The sequence below is a fragment of the Argiope bruennichi genome, chromosome 6 (genome assembly GCF_947563725.1).
Source record: "Argiope bruennichi chromosome 6, qqArgBrue1.1, whole genome shotgun sequence".
Taxonomy (NCBI): Eukaryota; Metazoa; Arthropoda; class Arachnida; order Araneae; family Araneidae; genus Argiope; species Argiope bruennichi.
In genome coordinates this window covers 8178545-8202084 of record NC_079156.1, presented here as the reverse complement: position 1 = coordinate 8202084, position 23540 = coordinate 8178545, and the positions used below count along the sequence as shown (strand labels likewise).

The 23540-nt window shown below is 32.3% G+C and overlaps 1 protein-coding gene across 1 annotated transcript; it reads right to left on the bottom strand.

Moving 5' to 3' along the window:
* Window positions 1-581: 581 nt before the first annotated feature.
* LOC129972284 (pancreatic lipase-related protein 2-like) lies at window positions 582-23254 on the bottom strand. Its single transcript, XM_056086368.1, has 7 exons — window positions 22969-23254; window positions 21712-21980; window positions 17745-17891; window positions 13610-13718; window positions 11619-11726; window positions 8474-8608; window positions 582-1251 (listed from the first exon to the last, which is right to left on the bottom strand). The coding sequence occupies exons 1-7, from the start codon at window positions 23033-23035 to the stop codon at window positions 977-979; spliced, it is 1110 nt and encodes a 369-aa protein (XP_055942343.1). The 5' UTR covers window positions 23036-23254; the 3' UTR covers window positions 582-976.
* Between the last annotated feature and the right edge of the window lie 286 nt (window positions 23255-23540).

Sequence of the window (23540 nt, the reverse complement as noted above, 5' to 3'; positions counted from 1 at the left end):
TTTATTTTTTAATTTGAACCTGTTAATGTGATAGCAACACATTGATGAAAGCTAATTTTTCCTCATTGACATGCTCGTGCAGATTAAATTTTATTTTTATTTTGTACTGAATATATTGTTGAAAAATATGGTTAAAATAGTTCTTTAGAAATTCGGCAAAATTCGAAACTTAATTAATTAAAAATTATAATTAAAAATTCGAAAAAATCGCTCCGGGGTTCACATTTCCGGCTTCCGATTTACACACTTGCCAAATTCGGTAGCTGTAGGTCAAACGGTCTGGCTTGTAGAGCGCCAACACACACACACTGAGCTTTATTATAAGTATAGATTACGAAATGATCTATATATTGGTTTGGAAGAGCCTATAAATGGATTACTGTGAAGATAATGTGACGGAAAGTTCCTGATGAGGTAAAAAGGTAGATGAATTTGTTTCCGACAGAAGACGCTGTCAGAGAGATAAAAGCAGATCTTTTAAACACAGAGAATTTAGAAATAAATAGTGGATTACAGCGATGTGAATAAAGTAATCCCAGTGGGCTCTAAAAAAACCATCGTTCAAGGTGAAGTCCAAATAATAGTAGAATAGAATATTACAGAGTAGAATAAAAAGAGATTTCTTTTGTATATGGAATAGTCATAAATTCGTGTATAATTAAGCAACAATAAAATCAATTTTTTATAACTTTGGGAAATTTACAGCAGAATGAAACCACAGACGATAAAGTCTTACAATCTTCATTGTGAGCTGCGAGTTTGGCATCTACGTAGAATTTATTCGAGTTCGTATCTATCTTTCACGCCAGAATCTTTTGTCAATGGAAAAGTCATAAATTCGTGCAAAATTAAGCAACAATAAAATCAATTTTTGATAATTTTGGAAAATTTACTATAGAATGAAGGTGAAAGATACCACAGTTGGTGCATGTCAGAATCTTCATTGTGAGCTGTGAGTCTGACATGTGCGTTGTATTTACTCGGGCTCGTAACCATCTTCCAGGCAATATGGCGCTTTTTCACCGGTTCTCAAGTAGAATTCTGTTGTCGGACCCAGCCCCGGAATGGGTTTTGCGGGTAATCCCATTTTTGTCAAGAGGTTCGAACTGTTCGAGCAAATTCCTGCCTGGAAATCTTTGTAGCTGTCACACATGACCGACAGGAAAATGCATTCGGCTGGGTTGATGGATTCCATATAGAACATAGAGGCTGCTGAATGATCGCATACATTCACATCGATTCTTATAGAACCTGAAAAAAAAATGGTAGGACTTGTAGAGTGAATGTCAAATTCACAAATGTTCATAGATGCGTATAATAAATTGATTCTAATCGAAATATGTATTTAAGCCTCACGCAACATCACGAATTTTCCCAGGGCAGAATGAATCGCAGCGGACTATTCATTATGAAGCGTTGCGGTAGTTGAAAGTAACAAATAAGTAGTATGAAGGAATTCTATCCCAAACTCACTATTACTAGAATATTCTGAAGGCTGGTGAAATCCGATGAATAGAATATAGCAGCTTGATTTTAAATTTAAACTTTAATATTTACAACATATTGACGGAATAAACATACTTCATAAGAGCGCAGTTAGTCTTAAAAGTGCAGTTATAAAGTATACAAAAAGTCAGTTATAAAGTATACAAAAAGTGCAGTTATAAAGTATACAAAAGTAAGTAAAGTATACAAAAGTATTAAAAAAGAATAAACATAAGTTACATATTACAAGAATGCGATAATTTAAAACCGAAAAATGTTCGAAAACAATAAACTATATTTTCATGATTCTTTGCATCGCGAGATTAATTAATTAACAATAAGAAACCAAACGATAAATTAGAAGCGCCATCTGTTGGAAATGCTGAGTAGGCATCTTGCCAAATCAATGAAATAAGATTGATCTCAACAGAGGAACAATTTACTAAAAATCAAAGATTAAAGATACTATTATCTCTTTTATTTTAAATTAGAAAAAGGTATTCGAATAATATTCACTTCAAATATTTTTCAAAAAGATAAACGAAATAGAAGGCCGGATTCCGGAATTTTAGTTCGAATTCTTAACATTTTTTTCGAAAAATAATTAATTAAAATTAAAAAAAAATTTTAGAAAATATTTTTTACTGTATTAAAGTACACATATTTTTTTCTAATATCATTTGAAACAATATTATGAGCAAATATAAATGAAAACTTATCCGAAACACATAAAGTGTTAAATAAAAAGGTTCTTAAACTATATTTTAAAATTCGGGCTTTTAGGAGCATTGGGTCTCTATAATAACTATCTTTGTGCCATATCTCATTGCTGTAACTGCAATAGATTTGTCAAGATATTATAGACGCAAGCACACTCACAAATATTTTTTTTTATAAGTATAGGTTAGACACGTTCAGTCAACTATAACAAATCAAATTCTCACGATTACCGTATTATGACTTCATTTAACAAGCAGCAAATAGAAGAGCAATAGAAAATGGCAATTTAAAATAGTATTAAACTTTAAATTTATCGAAGAAAATTCCTAAGCGCTCGTTTTTTTCGAAGAAAGAACTTGAATTATTTTGAACATTAAAGAATAAAAAGCAATATAACATGATTTCCGTCTTAAAGGGAAATGAAATCGATTATTACAATATTTTGCTTAGACATAGCAATATATATATATATATATATATATATATATATATATATATATATATATATATATATATATATATATATATATATATATATGCAGAATGCGGCAGAAAAATTCGAACTAACAATTTTTAATACAACTTTATTAAAAATAAATGAATTAACAAAATATAACAAATAATAATAAGAGTAGACTTTTACTAATAAATAAATTTAATTGCCTTCAAAGTGGTCGTTTTTTGTAGCAATGCAGAAGCGCAAACGCTTATTGAAATTTTCAGCAATAGGCCGCAAGTCTTCTGCCTTTAATCTATTCCATTCCCGCCGAAGCGGTCAAAATAGCCCTAGTGTTGCTTCAAAACGGGACGTTAATATAACCAAACCAAACCGAAACCCGCTGAAGCGGTTGCTCTACAGAGTCCAAAGTTTTGAGTAGTTTAGTGCAACCCTAGATTCCAAAATGATCCATACACTGTAATCCATGGTTTGAGATTCGGCGAGTATTGTGCCCCCTCTCCAGATGATATCATGTCCGGAAAATACGCCTTGCACTAATTTTGTGTCTTTTTGGCATTGCAAGCTGGCGGGGAATCTGGTTGACATTCATTCAACCAATCTGATCAAACTTTCATTTTACATTATTGAAGTGCTGTTTCATGTCCCAGATCATGACCGACTTTGGATGTTGGCGATGTTCAACAACTAAAAGGGTGCTTGAAATATCTGCAGACCATATCCTATCGTTCTAAGATGTTGGACGGTAAGGTGCTTCTTTTTAGTGAAATAGAATCACTCCCAGCACTAACTTGCTACCCATCTCAAAATATTTAGGCATCTTTGGATCCGCACGAGTTTGTTTTTTTTCAATGAGAAGCTGAAATTTTTGGAACTTGTAAAGCTTCAGTGCAAGCTCTGTTTTTGCTTCACTGATCGCTTTTGTGAGCGATCTTTCTCATGGAAACCCTCGGGTTTCGTTGAACTCGCTTTTTGATGGCCTTATGGCTATTGAAAGTGTTAACCATACATTTTCGTCCACTTCCCAGCCGTCTATCATCATTACAAAGCTCTTTGAAACGACATATTGCATTAAATACTGTTTGCCGTCGTTAATCAAAAGAACGATTTCACTTGTTTAAACAGCTCTAAAACAGCAGATCTTTTACTTGTTATTGAAAAAAAATACCAAAAAAAAAAAAAACAATACTTAAACTAAGAGATATATTATAAAATATTTTATAACTGAAGTGTTATTTAAAAAGAAATGAACATAAATGAAAAAGATTTTGATTTGTTTGGATTTTTCTGGCGCAAGAGCCATGGTTTTGACTACGCTGCGCCAAACTAGCGTTAAAATCATATTAATGCGTAATGCTCAAAAACGGATAGTGTATAAAAATACTCAGAAACAAACAAGTTGCATAAAATTTGATAGACTTTAAAAATACAAAAATTTGAGTATGTGGTGTCTTACCAAGTAAGAAAGATAATAGAGTGTTCGTGTTTTGAAAAAAATAAATAAATGCAAACGCTGAGCATTGAAATTTGGACATAGTGACAATATATGTTGGACAGACATTTGACAGTCACAGTGAGAACATAGAGGTAGTTGTTCACCTAGCAACAAGTGGAGATGAATGAATCTAATGTGCCCTATACGTAAACGGGTTAACACTACCACGGTTGACCACGGGTAAACGGGTTAAGACCACGGTTGTAGATGAGGTTTAATATTTTATTTTTAGTTTCAAGGTACCACTGAGCTTGCCATTTGGAATAAAGAGGCATTTTAGTGTGCTTCTTTAAATCGCTTACAGGAGTAGATGTGATCGCTGAAATACTTGCCAATTTAGCAGCCTTGTCTGCCTCCTCATTGCTCATAATTCCTATATGAGAGGGTTATTCAACAGAATAAAATAGTAAAATCACGAGAAGTCAGTTTGTAAAAAATATCTAGAATTTTTAAAATCAAAGGATGATTATGAGGATGAAGATAAAATGATTTTAGTGATTGTAAAACACTTAGAGAGTCGGTATAAATAATAAACTTTCTTTTCGATCTCTCAGAAATTTCTTCTAATGCAAATAAAACAGCAATTATTTCTGCCGTAAAAATTGAACAAAAGGAATGAAGTGTAAAAGAAATGACTATATCTGGTAAGACAACAGCGAAAGAAACATAATTAGAAGATCTTGACCCATCGGTATAAATTGGAAGAAAGTCTTTGTACTGCTGTCTGTGTTCAAGGAAAATCTGCTGATAAGTAACTTCTGTTGTCTCAGATTTGTTAAAAGTGTTGAACGGGTTTAAAAATTGCATATTAAGATTTTTTCAAGGTGGAAAACCATTTACCAGCTGTGGAGTTACATGCAGGTTAAGCAGCTTTTCTGAAAGGAAGTTTTGGACTCTTGTAAAAAACACTGGTGCGGACGATTTTCTAGCCTCTGTTTCCTTTCCTAGTCTCTGTCCTTTTCTAGCCTCTAGTGTTGTTTGATTGAATTCTAAAATAATAATTCAAAGATAGCATTCGTCTTCTTACATCAAGGGATGGTTCATAACATTCGATAGAAAGACTTTTTACAGGGGATGTCCTAAAAGCTCCGGAACAAAGTCTAAGTACTGTGTGATGAACAAGGTCCAGTTTTTTTATAACACTTTTTTTGCAGATCCATATATTTCGCTGCCGTAATCTTACTTAGAGAGGACCGTGGTTTTATATATTTTAATCAAAGAGTCCCTATCCGCTCCCCAAGCTGTGGATGACAAGACTTTTAAGATATTCAAAGATTTTTCGCATTTTTTCCGTAATAATTTTACATTAGGGTGAAAGGTTAGCTTTTTATCGAAGATTATATCCAAGAACCGGATCTCGTCTAAAAATGGAATGATTTCATCATTTAATTTGATTTCTGGGTTAGAGTGTAAATTTCTTTTACGGCAAAAGTGATCACCCACAGTTTTTGATGATGTGGAAATTTTAAAACAATTATTATTGCATCATTGTGTGATACTATTAACTGCAATATGCAATTGTCGTTGTATAAAATTCATATTTATCCCCGTACATGAAATGTCTTCAGGTCTTCAACATATAAATGACCCTTCACAGTAGGCAATAGTTGACTTAAAATGCTATTGATTTTTAAAATAAAAAATTTTACACTTAAATATCGTCTTGAGGAACACCTTCCGCTGGGTGAAGAAGTCTGAAAATTCGGATTGCACTTTAACTTGAAATTTCCTGATTTCAAAAAATTTCTTATAAAATTAGGTAGGTTTCCCTTTAGTCCAAGATCCTGCAAATCTTTCAAAATCCCGTACCGCCAGGCCCGATCATATGCCTTTCCGATGTCGAAAAATATGGCAACTAAGTGCTTTCTTTATAAAAATGCGAGGCGGATGTCTATTCCAAGGGCCTGAAGATTATCGATGGTGCTACGACCTTCCCGAAATCCACTCTGATATGGATGAAGAAAGTTACTGTTTTCCAGGTAATAAATTAGTCTGCGATTAATCATACGCTCAAGTAATTTACAGAGGCAACAGGTCAAAGCAATGGGACAATAGTTAGAGGGGTTTTGAGGATCTTTCCCTGATTTCAACAATGGAATTATTGCGTTTTGCCAAATAGTCGGAAAGCAGTGCTCGCATCAGATACGATTGTAGAAAAGTAATAAGGCGTTTTGAGACTCGACTGTTAAAAGTTTGATCAATAGCTAATATTGCCCGGTCCTGGTGAAGAGTTGTGAACACTAGACAAACATGATTGCAATTCCAGAAACGTTAGATCGCAGTTGTAGGGCAACTTATTCCGAGAATTAAAATTTAACATTTGTTTTTCTGCTTTCTTTTTGTAATTCAAAATTTGAGGAGGGTAATTTTGGCTGTTAGAAGTATACGGGAAAATTGAGGCAATGCAATTTACAATATCTTTTAAGGATGAAATTGCATTTCCTTTATGAACTAAAATAGAAATGGTATTAGTGTGAGAAACACCTGAAGCTCTTTTTACTTTATTCCACAGATGACGGCTGGATATTTTAGCGGTGATATTAGAAAACGAAGTTTCGCCAACCAAGTTTCGTTTTTTTTCTGAATTCTGCTCTGGTCTTTTTAAAATAGATAAAATTTTGTGTGGTGGGATATCTTTGAAAAATACACCAGGCCTTTTTTTTTCGTTTTTTTATATGGTTGTTGGCAATTGGCATTCCACCAGGGATTGTTTTGTTTTCTTCGAATGCCAGACGTCTTTGGAATAGAACTGTCTGCTGCATCGATTATAGCTTTGACAATATGATTTAGTGCTTCCTCAATAGTTGAAGATTCAATTATATTAGAATTAATATTAGCCAGAGAGGTGAACTTCTGCCAATTTGCTGCATTTAAGACATATTTAAAATTAATTCAAACCGTTCTATTCGAGAGGCACCGAAGAGATAATGATAAAGAAATGAGTTAACTTCTATTCTGTGATGCAATAACTTTGTCCGAGTTTTTTTGCCGCACCCTTTATAAAGATAATAGATGGATAATCATTATGAATTTAACTATTTCATATTTATCATTTAAAAAGTCAATAATGAAAGTGGATAAGCTAGCTGCCAAAGTGTCTAGTTATGTTTAAATGTATAAGGATCATATTCAGGCCGTTTCTCTGGACATAATGGTATATTTAAAGATTTCTTGTACTTTGAACTTCAGTTGACAGTCACCACGAACAAGTTTTGTCATTAGTATTACACTTCTAAAGAATAGACATTAAGTGCAAAGAGTAGGTTTAATGAGAACTCTGATAGTAATTTAATTCTTTCTTAAATAATTAGGGAATTTAGTGTTTTTTAATCCTTCAGATCCTTCGTATTTGAATATACCAAGGATTTCTTTCTAGTAATTTAACATATTGCGAAAATTGCTAAATAATATTTGGAGAATGTTTTAAAAGTTTTTCCCCATAAATTTGGCATATTGGCGGAAGTATTTTACTTTGAAACTATATCCAAGAAATGTGACTAGAGTATATTAGATGATATAGTTTATAAGTTTTTTTGGAGAACTAAGTCGATGTTATACGTATGTTGCCTTACCGAATATTCCATCATGGATTCTGTTTACAGATGAAGTGAAGTTTACACGGATCAGCGGTATGAGACTGTTTGTATATGGAATATATACATACTATGTGCAAGTGGAAGTCTTGATCTATTAGAAAATATCATCAACATAAACTTGGAAGCTTGTTATTATCAGACACTTCTTGATAGGTCACTATTATTTATATTGGTAATTTACCACAGTACATACAAAACTGTAAGGATTTGATTAGGATATTTTGGAACTTCCACCATACAGCTTGGACTTGGCAAATTTTCATCTGTTTTGATCTATGAAGAAATTCCATGGTAGACAGAAGTTTGACTCCAAGATGATCTCATGTGGACCGACAGCATTCTATGAGACTGGAGGTTGCAAACTGATGAAGCGCTGGGACAAGTGCCTCAATATAAATGGCAGAAATGTCAAAAAGTAACAAGTTGGTAATGCTTTATTTCCGTTTCGTATTGACAATCAATGTATTTTTTTACTATTGCATTCAGTATTTTCTACTTTTTGATAAGCCCTCGTAGCATTATTTTTTAAAAATGTTTATCGCTTGGAGTGTAAATTTAAATTTATGGTCTCAAATTTCAAAGAAAAATTACTTTCCACGATATTTTGAGTCATATTTAAAATGATTATATCGCCCTTCAAGATTTACAAACTTAATTCTAGCATATATTATGAGTACTTTCTAATATAGGCTGTAAGCTTATGAAAATTTTTTTATATACCGTCTAAATTTTCTCCTTCACGTGTTTCGTCGTATTTTAGAATTTCTGAATCTTTATCGGCCACACATTCTGGCTGCTCGGAACCGCCGTTTGGATAAAAATCCTGATGTCCAATCGGGTCTCCAATTCCAAAACCTGAAAAGAAATTTTCTTTAAGATTTCTTCTAGAATGAGTTCCCATGTACTAAGTTAAAATGAAAAATTTAAACAAGGTCCTTATTTACAACGAAATCATATATTAGAATAAAGAGTGAATGCATTATAATAAAGAGTATATGCTCTATAATAAACAGCAAATGCGCTATCATCTGAAGTAGGCTGCAGTGTCTTGAAATTTGGAGAATTTATCTCTAAAACTATGATTGTGTCAAGTACAACAACCGCGGAAATTTAAAGCGTCATTCATTTTGTGTAAAATCGGCAATATTCTATGCGTCGAGCCTTGAGTCGAATGCAAGCGTATTCTGTTTGTCATTCCGCTTGCATCGAAGAGACAAGCGTATTCTGCTATGCGATGAATATTTAACATCATTAACCCTTCTTTGCATGATGATGGAAAGTTTCATCGTAACATTTAGTGAACGAGAAACTGTACTCAAAACAGGTGTACTGTAAATGGATCGTTGCTGGCAACTTTTTTCACAATTTTTGCGTAGCAAGGAACGTAGCTGTCAAATAAATAAATAAATAAAAATCAAATGTCAGTGGGTTTGAACTTGTCATTCCGCTTTTTGTTGTGGTTGGAAGAAATAGTAGTTGGAAGGTTGCGATTTCTTGAATACTTTTTTATAACTAATCTGTGATTTTTTTGCTAATAATAGCGATAATGAGTGGAAAAAAGGTATGTTTTTTTTTGTGTTTCTGGTTTTTTTATGTGCAATTTATATCGAATACCCAAATATTCTTCCCGAAACCATGTGACAGAAATTGGCATCATTATGCAGTTGTTTCGCTTCTAATGTATGAAGAAAATGTTTTTTACTATATGTTTATTTTATGTTATTTTTGTAAAGAAATTTAGAAGAAAGGGACATTGAAAATTGGTCAAAATTAGGTGGGTCACTCCGGTACAAATACCCTAAATGCAAAGGGTGTTCTACAATCTTATGCATCAAATGTAGAATTAGTGTCTAAATAAGAATATTATATTTTAATTATTTTATTTAAAATATTTATACTACGATTTTTTTAAAAATATTTTTCCTTTAATCTAGAACATGAATTATATCACTCTGATTTATTTCATACAAAAAGAAAAACATCATGCAAAGAAGTGTTAAATTTGATCCATCGTTTGATGGTTTGATTGGTACAGTTGATGGCGGAACAAGAAATTACAATTGTTCCTGATGCAGTGGCAGCATTATCGTGTTCGAATTTTTTAAATCAAAAGACGAAACGTAAAATAGGCTATTTACCTGATTATAGGTGGCAAAACCTTATGCCTCCCCTCAAACAAATGGATCGCTACGAATGTATGAAATTTTCTTTTGCTCTAGTGTAAATGATCTACAACACCTTCTGAAGCGAGTGGTCGACACTTGTTGATAGAAATCTCGTCAGACGATTGAACAAACTGATAAGCTTCCAACGTTGAAAACGTGAATGAGAATTAGCCATCGAAACACTTTCCAAAGCGAATATTCGACACTTGATACTAGAAGCTTGTTGATAGAAATCATGGGAGACGAACTGAACAAACTGTTAAGAGTCCATGAAAGCGTTATGAAAGGAAAGATATCATTCCTTTCATAAAACTCCCATATATCGAACTTCCATACTTCCAAAATCCTTTTATATCGAATTTTTTTTCTGGTATCTTGGTTTTGAAATATCATAATAGTTTCTATAGATCAAATAAAAATTGTAGACAAAAAAATGCGTATAACTTCTGCAGTCAAAGAAAGGCCACTTGTGAAGGTCGTATTATTAGTATCTGTTATACAAATACCTTTTCAAACTTGGAGCGTAATCTTACTTTAACCCTTTCTAGGGCCGTGGAAAGTATGCTTCCCACCAAATTTATCAATATTTGTATGAAATTATGTAGGTTGGCATAAGTTCTTTTTTTTTACAAAGACAGAAACTTAGATGTTTCAGTTCTTTATCTCACACAAAATGATGTGTCTTGATTTGTTACTTAACTATTAATTAACTAAATTCATTGATTAATCAAATTAAATTTATCTAATAAGCTAAATGAATCCCTTTTCTTATTCTAATTTCAAGCCTAAAAATATTTTAACATAATATGACTAGAAAAGAATGGCTTTTTAAAGAGTTAAATTCAATTTTAGATATACATTTTTGATAGTGAATACGAACTGAATGAAAGAAAAGGGAAGAACTTTAAGTGTGAAAGAAAAGTTCCTCCTTATAAAAAACAGAAAATAATCAAATGGCAAAAGACTGAAATTCGATAGCTAAGACTTCTGAAAAATCGTGATTTGATTGTTGAAACTTTCGGAAGAGATCGGGATCGATTGAAAGGATCGATTAAGCAGTATCGAATTGGGTAAAAATAATACATCGAGAATATATGCCTGCCCTCGTTAAAGTAAGTATCTAAAGTGCTGCAAGCATAGAAATTTATATTTAGGAATAACAAAATTCTTGTAATATGTTTTATTGCGAATTGAAATTTCTATACATAGAATTTTTTTCGAGGGATCTTCAATTTTGATTTTTAGAGGTTTGTTTGTATTTGTATGGTGTCAGGTATCTCACTTCCCACCATTGAGTAACGCCTCTGGCGGAGGAAGCGAGAGTTGCAATCAATTGAAGCCTAGACGAGGCGAGGTGAAGACGAAATATTACGGCGTGTTGTTTAAAAGGCGAACTTTTATATTAGCTCTGAACCTGATTATCGTAGTCTCAGCCTTTAATTTTGCCATCTTCAGTTTGTGCATCATCATTAACGTAACTATATTGCCATTCATTAAATTCTCAAATGTCAACTAACTCGAACTTGTTATTGCTTGTCCATCACCTCTACATTTGTAATATTACTTGAAACTTCCTTATTAAAAACTATTTACGACAATCGAATAAATTTTAAATTGTTATAGGAATCAGATTTGCCTTTTAAACAGAAAAAAATTAACTCATTTCTACTTGAGAAAGCAAAAATTTTTCTGCCACTTGCCGAGAAGAGAAGTGCTGGTATGAATGACATCGACAAAATCAGCATCAGTGTAGGTCAATCGATGAAGTATCGATTTAGATGAAAAAAGTGGAAAAGCTGGATCCAAACCTGAAAAGATTAGATTATTCTGTTTTAAACACAAAATAATTTGCAGCTGATTGTATACTTAATTATATCAACCACTCAACATGCATAGCCTTTATTCCAATACAATAGGATGTATTCATATAAAGAAATGAATTAATCATATAACAAAACACTCGAAGTAAAATCCATTTCTATTTTCTGGTGTACGAAATTTACAAAAAAAAAAAAAAAGTATTGTAATCGCTTGTCAGTAACATTTAACTTTTTTCTGAAAGGTCATTAATGGCTTGACAGATGCGAAAGCGTTGACCGTACAGTTGGGATAAATTATCAAAAGATTAAAACAATAAGAGGTTGCAAAATGATACCGGAACAAAATTCCATCAAATACAAAATTTAGTTAACTCGCAATTAAATAAATTTCAAGGCTGGGAATGTCATTCCGCATTTTTAAAATACTTTTTGGCTCTTTATCAGCTTGAAAATATTGTTATTTTATATAGATTTTATTATCTGCATTCACTTGCATTTAGGAACCTTCATATAAATATAATTCGGCGCAATAAAGTTTTTAAATCGTAAGATTTAAGAGAAATCAGGTCAAACAATCCTCCTTCTGAACAGAAGTTCTCCAGTTCTAAGGCTCAAGGGAACATTCAACAAAGATAAATCAGTTAAAGAAATTGCAATATTTATAAAAGGAAGCCTCTGAAGATGAATTATTGCATGCGTATATCAATAGGAAGTAAGCAATAAATTATACTGTAATTAAAAATAAACTATACCTCAAAAGCAAATGTAAAAATGTAAGAAAAAAGTAACTTAAATTCAATCATGGTAAAAGCTCGAGACCGATTAAATATATAATCGATTTAATATTTGAATGCAAAAAGAGTCATTGTTATAAAATGAGTTTAAATTAATTTTGAAATTTTATTAATGTTATACAGAAATGAAACTTATGTCACTAAAAAGCTAATTTTTAATATTTTTGGATGGTAAAAAATATTTTTTGTGCAACGATCTGTTCAAGCTAAAGCGGAAAAGAGTAAATTATTCATTTCCCCCATTTCATTCTCTTTGGAGGATTGTAGACAGTTTTTAATAGTGCAGTGAATCTTTCGAGGTGTATTCAATTTCGTTTGAATCTGTCAAGGGGTGTGGAATGGCATAAGGTTCAACAAATAAACGGATTTTCAATTTTAAATAAACAGATTTCGATACATGTTTATTTTTAAGGCTCGAATTTACTTGTAGATTTCCGAACTACGCCAAGATCACCAATACTAGCTTATACATAATTCAACCTCTTCACTTATACATAATCACTTATTCATTCAACAAATCACTTATAGCGCCAAGAGGGTTGAATTATATATATATATATATATATATATATATATATATATATATATATATATATATATATATATATATATATATATATATATATATATATATATATATATATATATAATGATATTTTAAACTCTAATTTCAATTCTAATTAATGAAATTGAAGCTTTGTAAAAATGATTGCGTCAGCGGTTCCCACGTGCCGAATGAAGGGATAGAGAATCGCTGATGTAAACAGATTCTTCTAAAGAATCCCTTTGTTTCCCTTGTCAAGGTCGACACGTGTAAGAAATTCCTGTCAGAATCGACAGGTGTCAGGAATCCATATCGAGATGTCATGCTATATAATAAATGATGCCTACAGGGTATGGATTAAAAAGAATAAAACGAACTTAAAAATATAAAGTCTTGCTTTCTGCTAATAAAATTTATGATATATATATATATATATATATATATATATATATATATATATATATATATCGATTTCATGTCACTAAAACCTAAGGGCTATAAAAACAGACAAGTACTATAGTTTCATTACATACCGCTTATCCGTCCTAAATTCGGCGTTTCTTTGCCAGCCACTCCTGACACGTGTGCTCCGAGGCTGTGCCCAATCAGATGAACGTTCTTTGGGTCGACTCCCTTTGTATTCTGCAAATAAATGAATTAGGCTTCAAACAATTGCTCTGAATAAATTTATATAATTTAAGCATGTTCGTAATTGGAGGGAAGTAATAAAAATATGTGCAATATACTAGAACAATATTCCAAAGTGATGTGATAAGGAGGAATCGGCGATGAGTGCTGATATCGAATTCACGTAAAATGTGGTTTAATATTCAAATAAATGCACACGGATTTTAATTAGTTAGGGGCAAGGAATGCTAAACAACGTTGAAAAGAAAAATATGCGATAAAGTATGTAATTTTTTAAAATTAAAGGAATAGGAAAATAAACATAGAATATACTACGCAGAACGAAGTTACTTCGATACCAACGGATTATTATTTTCTCGTAAACGGAGTATACAGAAAATACTGCAATCGTGAAAAAATTCGAACTCGACACTTTGATGAATCTCCACGTCTTAGACCTCCACGAATTTGAAAAACGCACTTTTGTCATTATTTTTGTCTGCATATGAACACGAACAAGTGAATAGGGGTGAATATACTTTACGCATTAGACACACTAGATTCACCCATATTCATTTGTTTATAGGTGAAAAAAACAATAATTCGTTCGAGATGTCATTGTCGAATGTCTGTCCAACTTATATTGTCAAATTGCCCAAATTTCAGTGAGCAGCTTTTACAGTTTTTTCAAAAGTCTTGTACTCCTTTATCTTTTTTTCTTTATAAGATATCTCACGTCCAACTCTTTGCATTTTTAAAGCCCATAAAGTTTTATCCATTTATTTAAATATTGTTTACATTTTAGTTTTTCCTCGTATTCCCTTCGATGATCCTTTTAAAATTATATAATTTTACCTATTATTTGGCGCATTATGGTCAACATTATGGCTCTTGCGCCAGAAAACCCCAAACATTACATTACGTGAACGCGTTAACTCAAATATTTTTTGAGTTAGATGATGAAATCCGGTATATAAAATTATAAAATCTGTAGTTTTCTATCAAATTTTTAACGAAATCCATTCACAATGTGTCTGGCTGTTCAAATATAAATGAACGCGATAATTATAAAATGAAGAGAGCTGCATAAATAATACTCGATGCACAAATTTTACGTCTATAATGTAGAAGTCTGAAATTTAGAGCCGGGTCCGATCAGGGGTTGACCGTCTGTCGGTTTGTACTTTCTGAAACATGTAAACACGATAATTCAAAAATCTAATAACTTAAATATATCAGTTTTGGTACGTGACTTTGAAAATATAAGTGTAGCTCTTTATTCCATTTTCGGATACTATCAACCACATGCCTGGAATGAATCGCCACAAAACTCAATAAGGAAATGACAGTAGACTCAGTAAAAAATGCTACATTCAAGCCAAAGATTAGAATTTCTCAACTATTGTTCGCCAAAGCCAGGCAGTGCGTTTTCTGGGACAACAGCCTCATTAGAAAGTACTAACCTTTATGTGGGCAGACTACTCCCATTGGTATCATCTAGTTATCTCATCTGACGTCTCAAAGGTTAGCTTTCTTCCCCTCCAGTAAAATGTTTTTATAGCATGTTAATATTATTTTTATTTCTTACCTTGTATCTTGAATACTTTCCTGATTAAATAATTAGCAAGTATAATAACTTAGGATTTGATAGCCTGGACTAGCACTTTGTTTGTAAATCAAAATTATTTAAAAACAGAATTTTTTTTATGCTTTGTCCCATTAAATTAGCAAATTCGCATTGCTCGATGGTCCTTCTGGACTATCAGTGATTAGATTTTACTTTGGAAATGAAATTAGAAAAATGTTACAGTTTAAAAACACATTTTTTTAACGTGCGAAAATATAGATTATTTTTTATTCTATTTTCTAGTTTTTAGTCTTTAATTAATAATTTATTGCTTTAAAAATCAAAAAATGATATGCTTAACTTTTTTTTAGTTCATTGCAGGTGGCCTGTATTGTCATGTATGCCAGGTAGACCGAGAGAAGATACGATTCGTTTTACATACACGCAAAGAACATTTATTAGTATTAAGATGCACAGGTACGAACGAGCATAACAACAAGTACAATACTAAGAACTACGGAACACAAAAAGGTAAGAAAGCAGGCGCGCGTCACACAGCCTGGAAGGTTCTTTTATAATCTGGCTGTTGCCAGATACATAACAGTTCCTTTCTCTAATCTGGCTGTTGCCAGATACATAACATGTATCACATGGAACTAAAATTTATTTGAATTAATAGACAAACTGATGAATAAGTAGCAAAAATATTATAGTAATGTATTGTCATTGATAACACGTTATACAAAATTGTATAACTCCAGTCAAGAGATTCATATGGACATCTCAGAATAGTTATTCAAAAATAATGCTAACAGTAATGGTTAACCCAAAACAATAAAAAGGAAAAGGAAAAAAAAAAGTGATAGAGTTTTATTTCTCCTGGTTTATGAGAAAAGTGAAGGGTATGAAAGTTCGAAAGCTCATTGGATAGCACTGTAAGAAGAGACCGAGAATTCAGTTTTTAAGAATGAAAATACTTTATAGTGTTCGGCGTTTCTATGAAGTCCTTTAGATTTCACTTTCAGATGGCGCTATTAATGAATCGTTTTGTTTTTTACTTTTAATTAATTAATCTCGAGTAGGGAAAAATCGCGAGAATATCTTTTGGTGACTTAGAACTTTTTTATGTTTTAATGATGACACTCTAATAATACGCAGCTTATGTTTATTCCTTAATGAATAAACATAAGCTGTATACTTTTTGTATACTTTATAACCACACTTTTACGACTTTAATCGCATTCTTACGAATTGTATGTGTTTCGAAGAATCTGTAAATATATTGAAAATGTCACATATAATTTTAAAATCAAGTTGCATTATATTCATTGGGTTTTATCACACATACAATAGCTTCCAGAAGGTGCCAGTAATAGCGAACTAGTGGTCAAATTACTGCTTCTAATTTGTTATTTTTAACTACCGGAAATAATCGACAAATACCTTTCACTATCACAGGAATTGCAGAAAATATATTCTCGTATGATAAAGCTATTAAAAATAAGTATTGTAATAAACTTGAGGTAGTTTCAGTCATGAGATTATAGCTGCCTTCATTGGGACTAGTTACATAAACCACAAAATTTTGAAAACTAAACATAAAACAAGTTCGAGGATTGAATTGAAAGGTTCTTCCGTTTGAATAGTTGAATATCAGATAAGTAATTGTTAGGCATCATTTTAAAGGAATGAGAAATTATTTCAATGTGTTTTTCATTTCTTAGGACTTGGAATAATTAGTACTATAAAAATTATTAGTATAATTTTCATATCCTATAAAGGACTGTTGTTGCATATGATATTTGTCATAGATAAGCCGCTGACAAAGTCAGCGATTTTAAACCGAGATTTTAGTGCCTTGTTTCAGAAGCGCCATCTGGGGCCAAGAGTGCGTCTTAGCTACTCATGCGTCACAGCCCTTTTCACGGATTGGACTTCATTCATGCATTTCATTCACTCAACCACAGATCGTAATTCAGACATGAATCAGAAAAAGATCCCCTCTGATCCAGTATCTCCAGTGGTACTGTCTCTGCTTGGAGGACTTTATGGCTATGACGGATTTATACGTGAACCAAATACCATATACATGGAGAGTCCTCGCTCGGCGGGGTTTGAGCTCACAACCCAAGGGATGCGAATCTAATGCCCTACCAACGAGCCTATCCCGGCCTTATAGAAAACTTGGGATTGTAAGTATTATAAAGATAAAAAATGTGTTCGATAAATATTAATAAGTTAATTCGAGTCGTTTAACTCTTAAGTTAGTGTTTTTGTGCGAAGAGGTAATTGGGAGAGATATGGGACTAAGTTATACAAAATAAGAAGACTATTATAATTGGTTAGGTAGAAGAAAAGAGATTGGAAACTACTGTGCAGCAAATAAGGAAGTGAATGAAAAATCTATTACAAATGCTTATCTTTATAAATAAGAAACAATTCAAATGACATTTAAATATGTACAAATAACTTACTTCCAAAAACTGAATAAAATTCGCCAGTTCATGCCCGATCACAAGTGTGTTTATAGCAGACAGTAGATAAGGTGGTTGATTGTATCTAGTCCAATCCATAAGTATAACATTGTATTTATATAATTCTAGCATTTTGTTTTTCATATCCTGTAAAGAAATAGTCAGCACTTTTAAAATCATCGAACTTCAAAATATTTTATCTATGATAAATTATTATTGCAGAATCCTTATTTTAATATTGAATATACCTCACAATATTTCATAGCATATAGGCCGACAATCTGGAGTTTAATTAGAGCAAATTCGCATATTTTCGCTGTCACATGCAGACGTATTCATCTTATATCTGCATGAAACGGGTCGATAAATTGATGTTCATTTGGAATAAATTCACATATTTTCGCTGTCGCATGCAAACTAAATGCCTCATTTATTTAAAATCTGATCACGCGTTGTTTACTTGCGTTTTGAGAATTATTTTTTTTCTCTCCTTTAGAATGCATAATGGATTCCATAATTAAATTAAAGCGCTTGGAATTATGTGAATATGAATGATCATCATTGTCTCTCAAAACTGTTTTCCCATTTGGCTTATTATGTGAACCCTGAAACTTTAAAGTAAGAACTTAATGGTTGCTGTGCTGGAAGAAGGACGTTGATGCACAAGAAAGGAACAGAACAGAACGCCAATTCATACCCCTGTAACCGTAAACATTCTGGTCACTCAACGGTTTGATGGGCATATTACGGGAATTTCATTAAATAACAAAATATTTACTGTAGGGAAAACAAAAATAACAATGTGCAGAATTAACAAACATATAAGAAATGATTATAATATGAAGCCGTTTCCAAAGATTTCCAACTTTGAAAGATTAAAGAAAAATTATTTGGAATAATAATATACAAAAACACAAAACATATGAAAAAGTCGAATTCTGTTTTCACTTGTTATTATGACATAGTTGATGAGGATGCAGTTATAAAAAAACAAATGGAAAATAATTTGGTTAATGCTAGCAAAGAGAAACTCTGTTTGATTGATATTTATGAATGCAAATGTACGAGAAGAGACTGTGGTGCTTGTGTTTCCCCTTAGTCTTTGTGGGTGGTGGCTGGGTGGTCGGCTGTACGCAAGAAGAAGAAGAAGTCTTTGTGGGTATGACACTTGATGTTAAGAGCTAGGGAGACAAGAATACGTAGATATCTATTTTCACTGATAAATTTATCCTATGGATTTTTTGCCTGGAGAGGAAGTGGATGGCGAATCTTTTCAATCATTTTTGTTCATGGCTTGGTGATGAGCTTTTTTTCCTATGCCAAAAGACTGTGAAGATGCATTCCGTACCATATTGAAGTGCCGTGCCACAAGAATGGTACAGTAATGGTGAATTCTTTGAAACCTTATTCCATAAAAAAATGAGCCTAATATTTACTGTGCGTTAAGAAAGCATACCAGAACATTTATTGTAATAGAATAAAACAATAATTATGAATTTTTAATTAAAATTTAATTTTTAATTTAATAAAAATTAAATTCATAGTTTTTAGTTTATGTTAACAAATAACACCAGGAAAATGCTCCATTGCCAAATTTGTATTTGAAGCATCTTCTAAAGTTTGCTGTGCTCATAAATCAATTTCCTCAAAAATTGAGAATATTTATTTGTATCGTATGATTCTGAATCGATGATGCAGGATCGTGTCGAAGTGCATTATTTCCACAACGGCCTTAAAAATGTTAATGCTACATATGCAGGGAGGTGAACTGAAAGAATAAGACTTGGATGAAGGACATTAATCGATTGAATTTCTTTCTTCTGAAGCGTTTTCAAAACCTAAATTATTAAAAGTGTTGTTCGAAGTAGAGACCATAGATTCGGTCTTTTAGTTTAGTTAAGTTATATTAACGTCCTGTTTTAAAGCAACACTAGAGTTATTTTGAAATAGACCTCTACTTTTAAATCGCTGTCAGATGACGAGGATGACACCTGAACTGGCATCCCCTCTCCAAGCTTCCACACCACACCAGCGGTGGGATGTTTGGCCTCGACGGATTTAACGTGCCTCAGACCCGCTTACACGACGGTTTTTAGATGGAATTGGGTCTCGAGTTTGAAATCCTCCGTTTTCAAAGCCTAGACCTTATAACCAGACCACCGCGGCGCTCATAGATTCTGTTATTCCTCTATTTACAAGTTTTTAAAAAATTGCTAGACTCGTTAGTAGATATAGTGCCAAATGCTGACATATGTCTATGAATGTCTCATTAACAATCGACTAATATTGAGTATCGCCGTAATGATATATGCCAGCATTATGCATATTATCTTCTAAAAAAATCCAGCAGTTTTTTAAATACTTGTGGAATGGCAAAACTATGATCTCTACTTTGAACAAAACTTTGACTTATTTAGGTTTTGAAAAAGTTGAAAATGAAATTTCTTCGAGACATTCTTGCACTTTTGATCACTTGTTTGTGATTTCAGAATCTGCATTTGTATTTTCACGACGCTTATCCATCGAAAACTTCTTGGGACTTAATACTAAATCTCCGTTTTCACCTTTTCGATTACGAAGTATGTACACAAAAATTATTGTAATCGTGTAAAATTCAAATTCGAAATTTTGACGAATCCCCACGTTTCAAACTTCCCCGGGCCCTTTCTTTGTAATTATAAATATACTAATTTAGAAAAGCAATGAACTATAGGAACGGAAATCAAATCGGTGTGGGGTCTTTTAAGAAAATTTGTAGTTTTTTTTTTTAAACTTTAAATTAAATTCTTCTCCGGGAACTTTATTCATCTATGTCCATATGAATACAATAACTAAATCAACAAGAGCAGCCTCCCTAAAATTTCTCGTATATAAAGAGGAATTTGTACTTAGAAGCCAACCAATTGAAAACAAACTTTGCCATAGAACTGCACTTGTAATCACAAAATCATGTGCAAATTTGATATATTTAAGTTACTGCATTTTGAGTTATCGTGTTTACATGCTTCTGAAAGTACAGGTATCGTCCTCGTCATCTGACCGCGGTTCAAAATGACGAGGTCCGTCCCAAAATAGCCCTAGTGTTACTTTACAATGGGACGTTAATATAACTAAACTAAACTTCTGAAAGTACAGAACGACAGACATTCAATCAAATGTCGGATTTGGCTCAAAATTTGAAAAATATCTTCATTGTAGATGTTAAATTTGTATGTCGAATTTTATTCATCTAGCTCTCTTGGTTTATCGTGATCATGTCAACTTATATTGGAACAGCCAGATCCATATATTTCCTCTGAGAGGATTTTACTCAAGATTTGATAGGAATCATAAAGTTTTTAATAGTTATCTTTATCATAGACAGACAGGTGGAGAGATAGAGAAACATAATTCCAAAAAGACGTTTCCAGAACCAAGGAAAGAATGAAACGAGGAGATTCGTCAAAATATCGATTTCGAATCTTTTGAAGATTGCGGTACTTTATCTATACTTTGTTTACGAGGAAATATACTTTGTTACTATGAAGCGAGGTTAATCATGTAGATACACCAGTAGAATAAAGATCTGAGCCTAATACATACAAGGATGGATCGATTTTTAGTCTCTCTCTATATATTTTCTGTTGTCTGAAAACGATCATTCGAAATAGCACCGAATCATAAAAATGAAATTTGGTTCTTGGTCTTCTCTACAACAATTTATATATGCCAAATTTTGAGCCAATCGCTAGTAATACAACCAAACAGGGATGGCGGGGTTGTCGGTTGTACACAATCAAAATCTAAGGTTCTCTTTGTCATGTTATGAATTGCAAAATGAATCATATTGTTTTAACATACGACAAAATCGAGGAGAGAACTCTTTTGCTGTTTTCTTTTCACGTCTTCTAACAATCCTCACTAACAGTGTTTGTTTAAGTCTAAAATAAACAGAAAGTGACTTCACATAATTCAGTAAGATACTTACAAACAATGGAGGATTTTCCACTAAAAAACCATGGATTAATATTTTGAGAGGATATGTCGAATTGAAGGGGCAACGTTCGAGTGCTTCTTTGTTTTGTTCCAGGTAGCATGGCTCTTGGGGCGAGTCCGGAGTGAACAGGGCGTACTGGATAGAAGAGTTGCTGTTCCTGGGAGGATTGATGATTTCTTTGATAATGCTCGTCGCGCTTTTCAGGAAGTATTCTGCGCCTGATATGAAGGTGCTTATAGCACTATTAATAAGTCCAGCATCTAAAAAGTGAAAGCTCCAAATTTCATTATTCTGTTTGCTCATTAAAGAAAATAGCCATCTTTGGCGACCATCATGTTCACTCAGATGACATTTTTAGGCTGTTAAATTATTAATATGGAATTCATTTTTTAAAAAAAATTTTTCACTTTGTTATTTGTGAAGAAATAACAAAGCCTGAAAAGCATGAATTCCGCATGAATTATCATGAAAAGCATGAATTAGCATGAAAAGCATGAATTCCGTTCAATCCGTTTGATGCAGATTAAAGAGTGTATATAAGGCAAAAACTGCGAAACTTCAGAGTTAAAAGCACGCAATTGAATGCTTTGATAGATATGAATTCCATCACAGCATTTAAAATCATATTTAATTATTAATTGTTTACAAGTCAAATTAAAATTATTATTAAAATTAAGAAAAAATATTGCGCAGAAATGGACCTAATGTCATTAAAAAGGTGATTTTATAATATAATACAAAGATCATTTTTGTAAGATAATTGTTTTGCAAGATATCAACATCCATTTACATTACCAATATGGAGGCGACAATGCCTACTTTTGAGATCGATTAAACTTTCTGTCCGATGCCTACTTCTTGATTTTTTATATTTTCTTTTTTCTGGCCGAATGGACTTTAAAGGGAGAAATTATTGCGGAAGAAATTTAAAATTTTGATTAATTAATAATTAATTAAAAGTTTGATTAAAATTTTAAAGAAATATTCCTTAGGGAGAATGAAATTTAGTATTCTAAGTGAATAAAGCGTCTTGAACAATTTTGGCTTCATGCATTATATTGTTAGTAAGCATAATCGAGGGAAACAATATTGGTTTCTACAAAATTAAAAAAAATGCATATGATGCAAAATATTACATTTTTACTGATATTTTTGTAGTTTATTTTTATTAACAACAATAATTCATTTTGGAAAAAAAAATGCCAGTTTTAACTGAGGTGTCAGAAGTAAGGAAATCTGAAATCTTACCAGATTCTGGAAATAACAAAACAGCAATGAAAATTATTGATATTATTAACGTTGAACGATTGGCCATGCTGCCTCGGAGTAAATTCCCGGGCTAGTGTTTCGCTCAGCGCTGTTTTTTCCTTTTGTTAACACTATTTTTCCTCAAAAGCTATTAAAAATATGATTCAGGCAAAACTGTCAAAAAATTTAAGGAAAACCGACGATTTAGTTAAAAATAAGGCTGGTGTAGGCTGTGTTTCGTTATTCACAGTATTCTTTACTGGATGGGTTTCATGAGATAAAATTGAAAACTGCAAAACTTTAGGCCAATCCGTTTCGTTGCTCAATAAACATTATATCGCTTAGTCATAGCCAGACAACAGTAACTAACAGTTAGTTAAAATTTATTAATGTGAAGATTCGAAGAAATCATCGAGTAAATATGACTGGAAGCAAGCACAGCAAAATAAAAAGTACATCATTAATTGAATGAAATAGCATTTTTTTCTCACCCTGAATAACACAAGTACAAGAAGAGTGGTTTATTTGTCAAGCACACGCGTATCACAAACAAGTAGATAGTTGATTGTTAT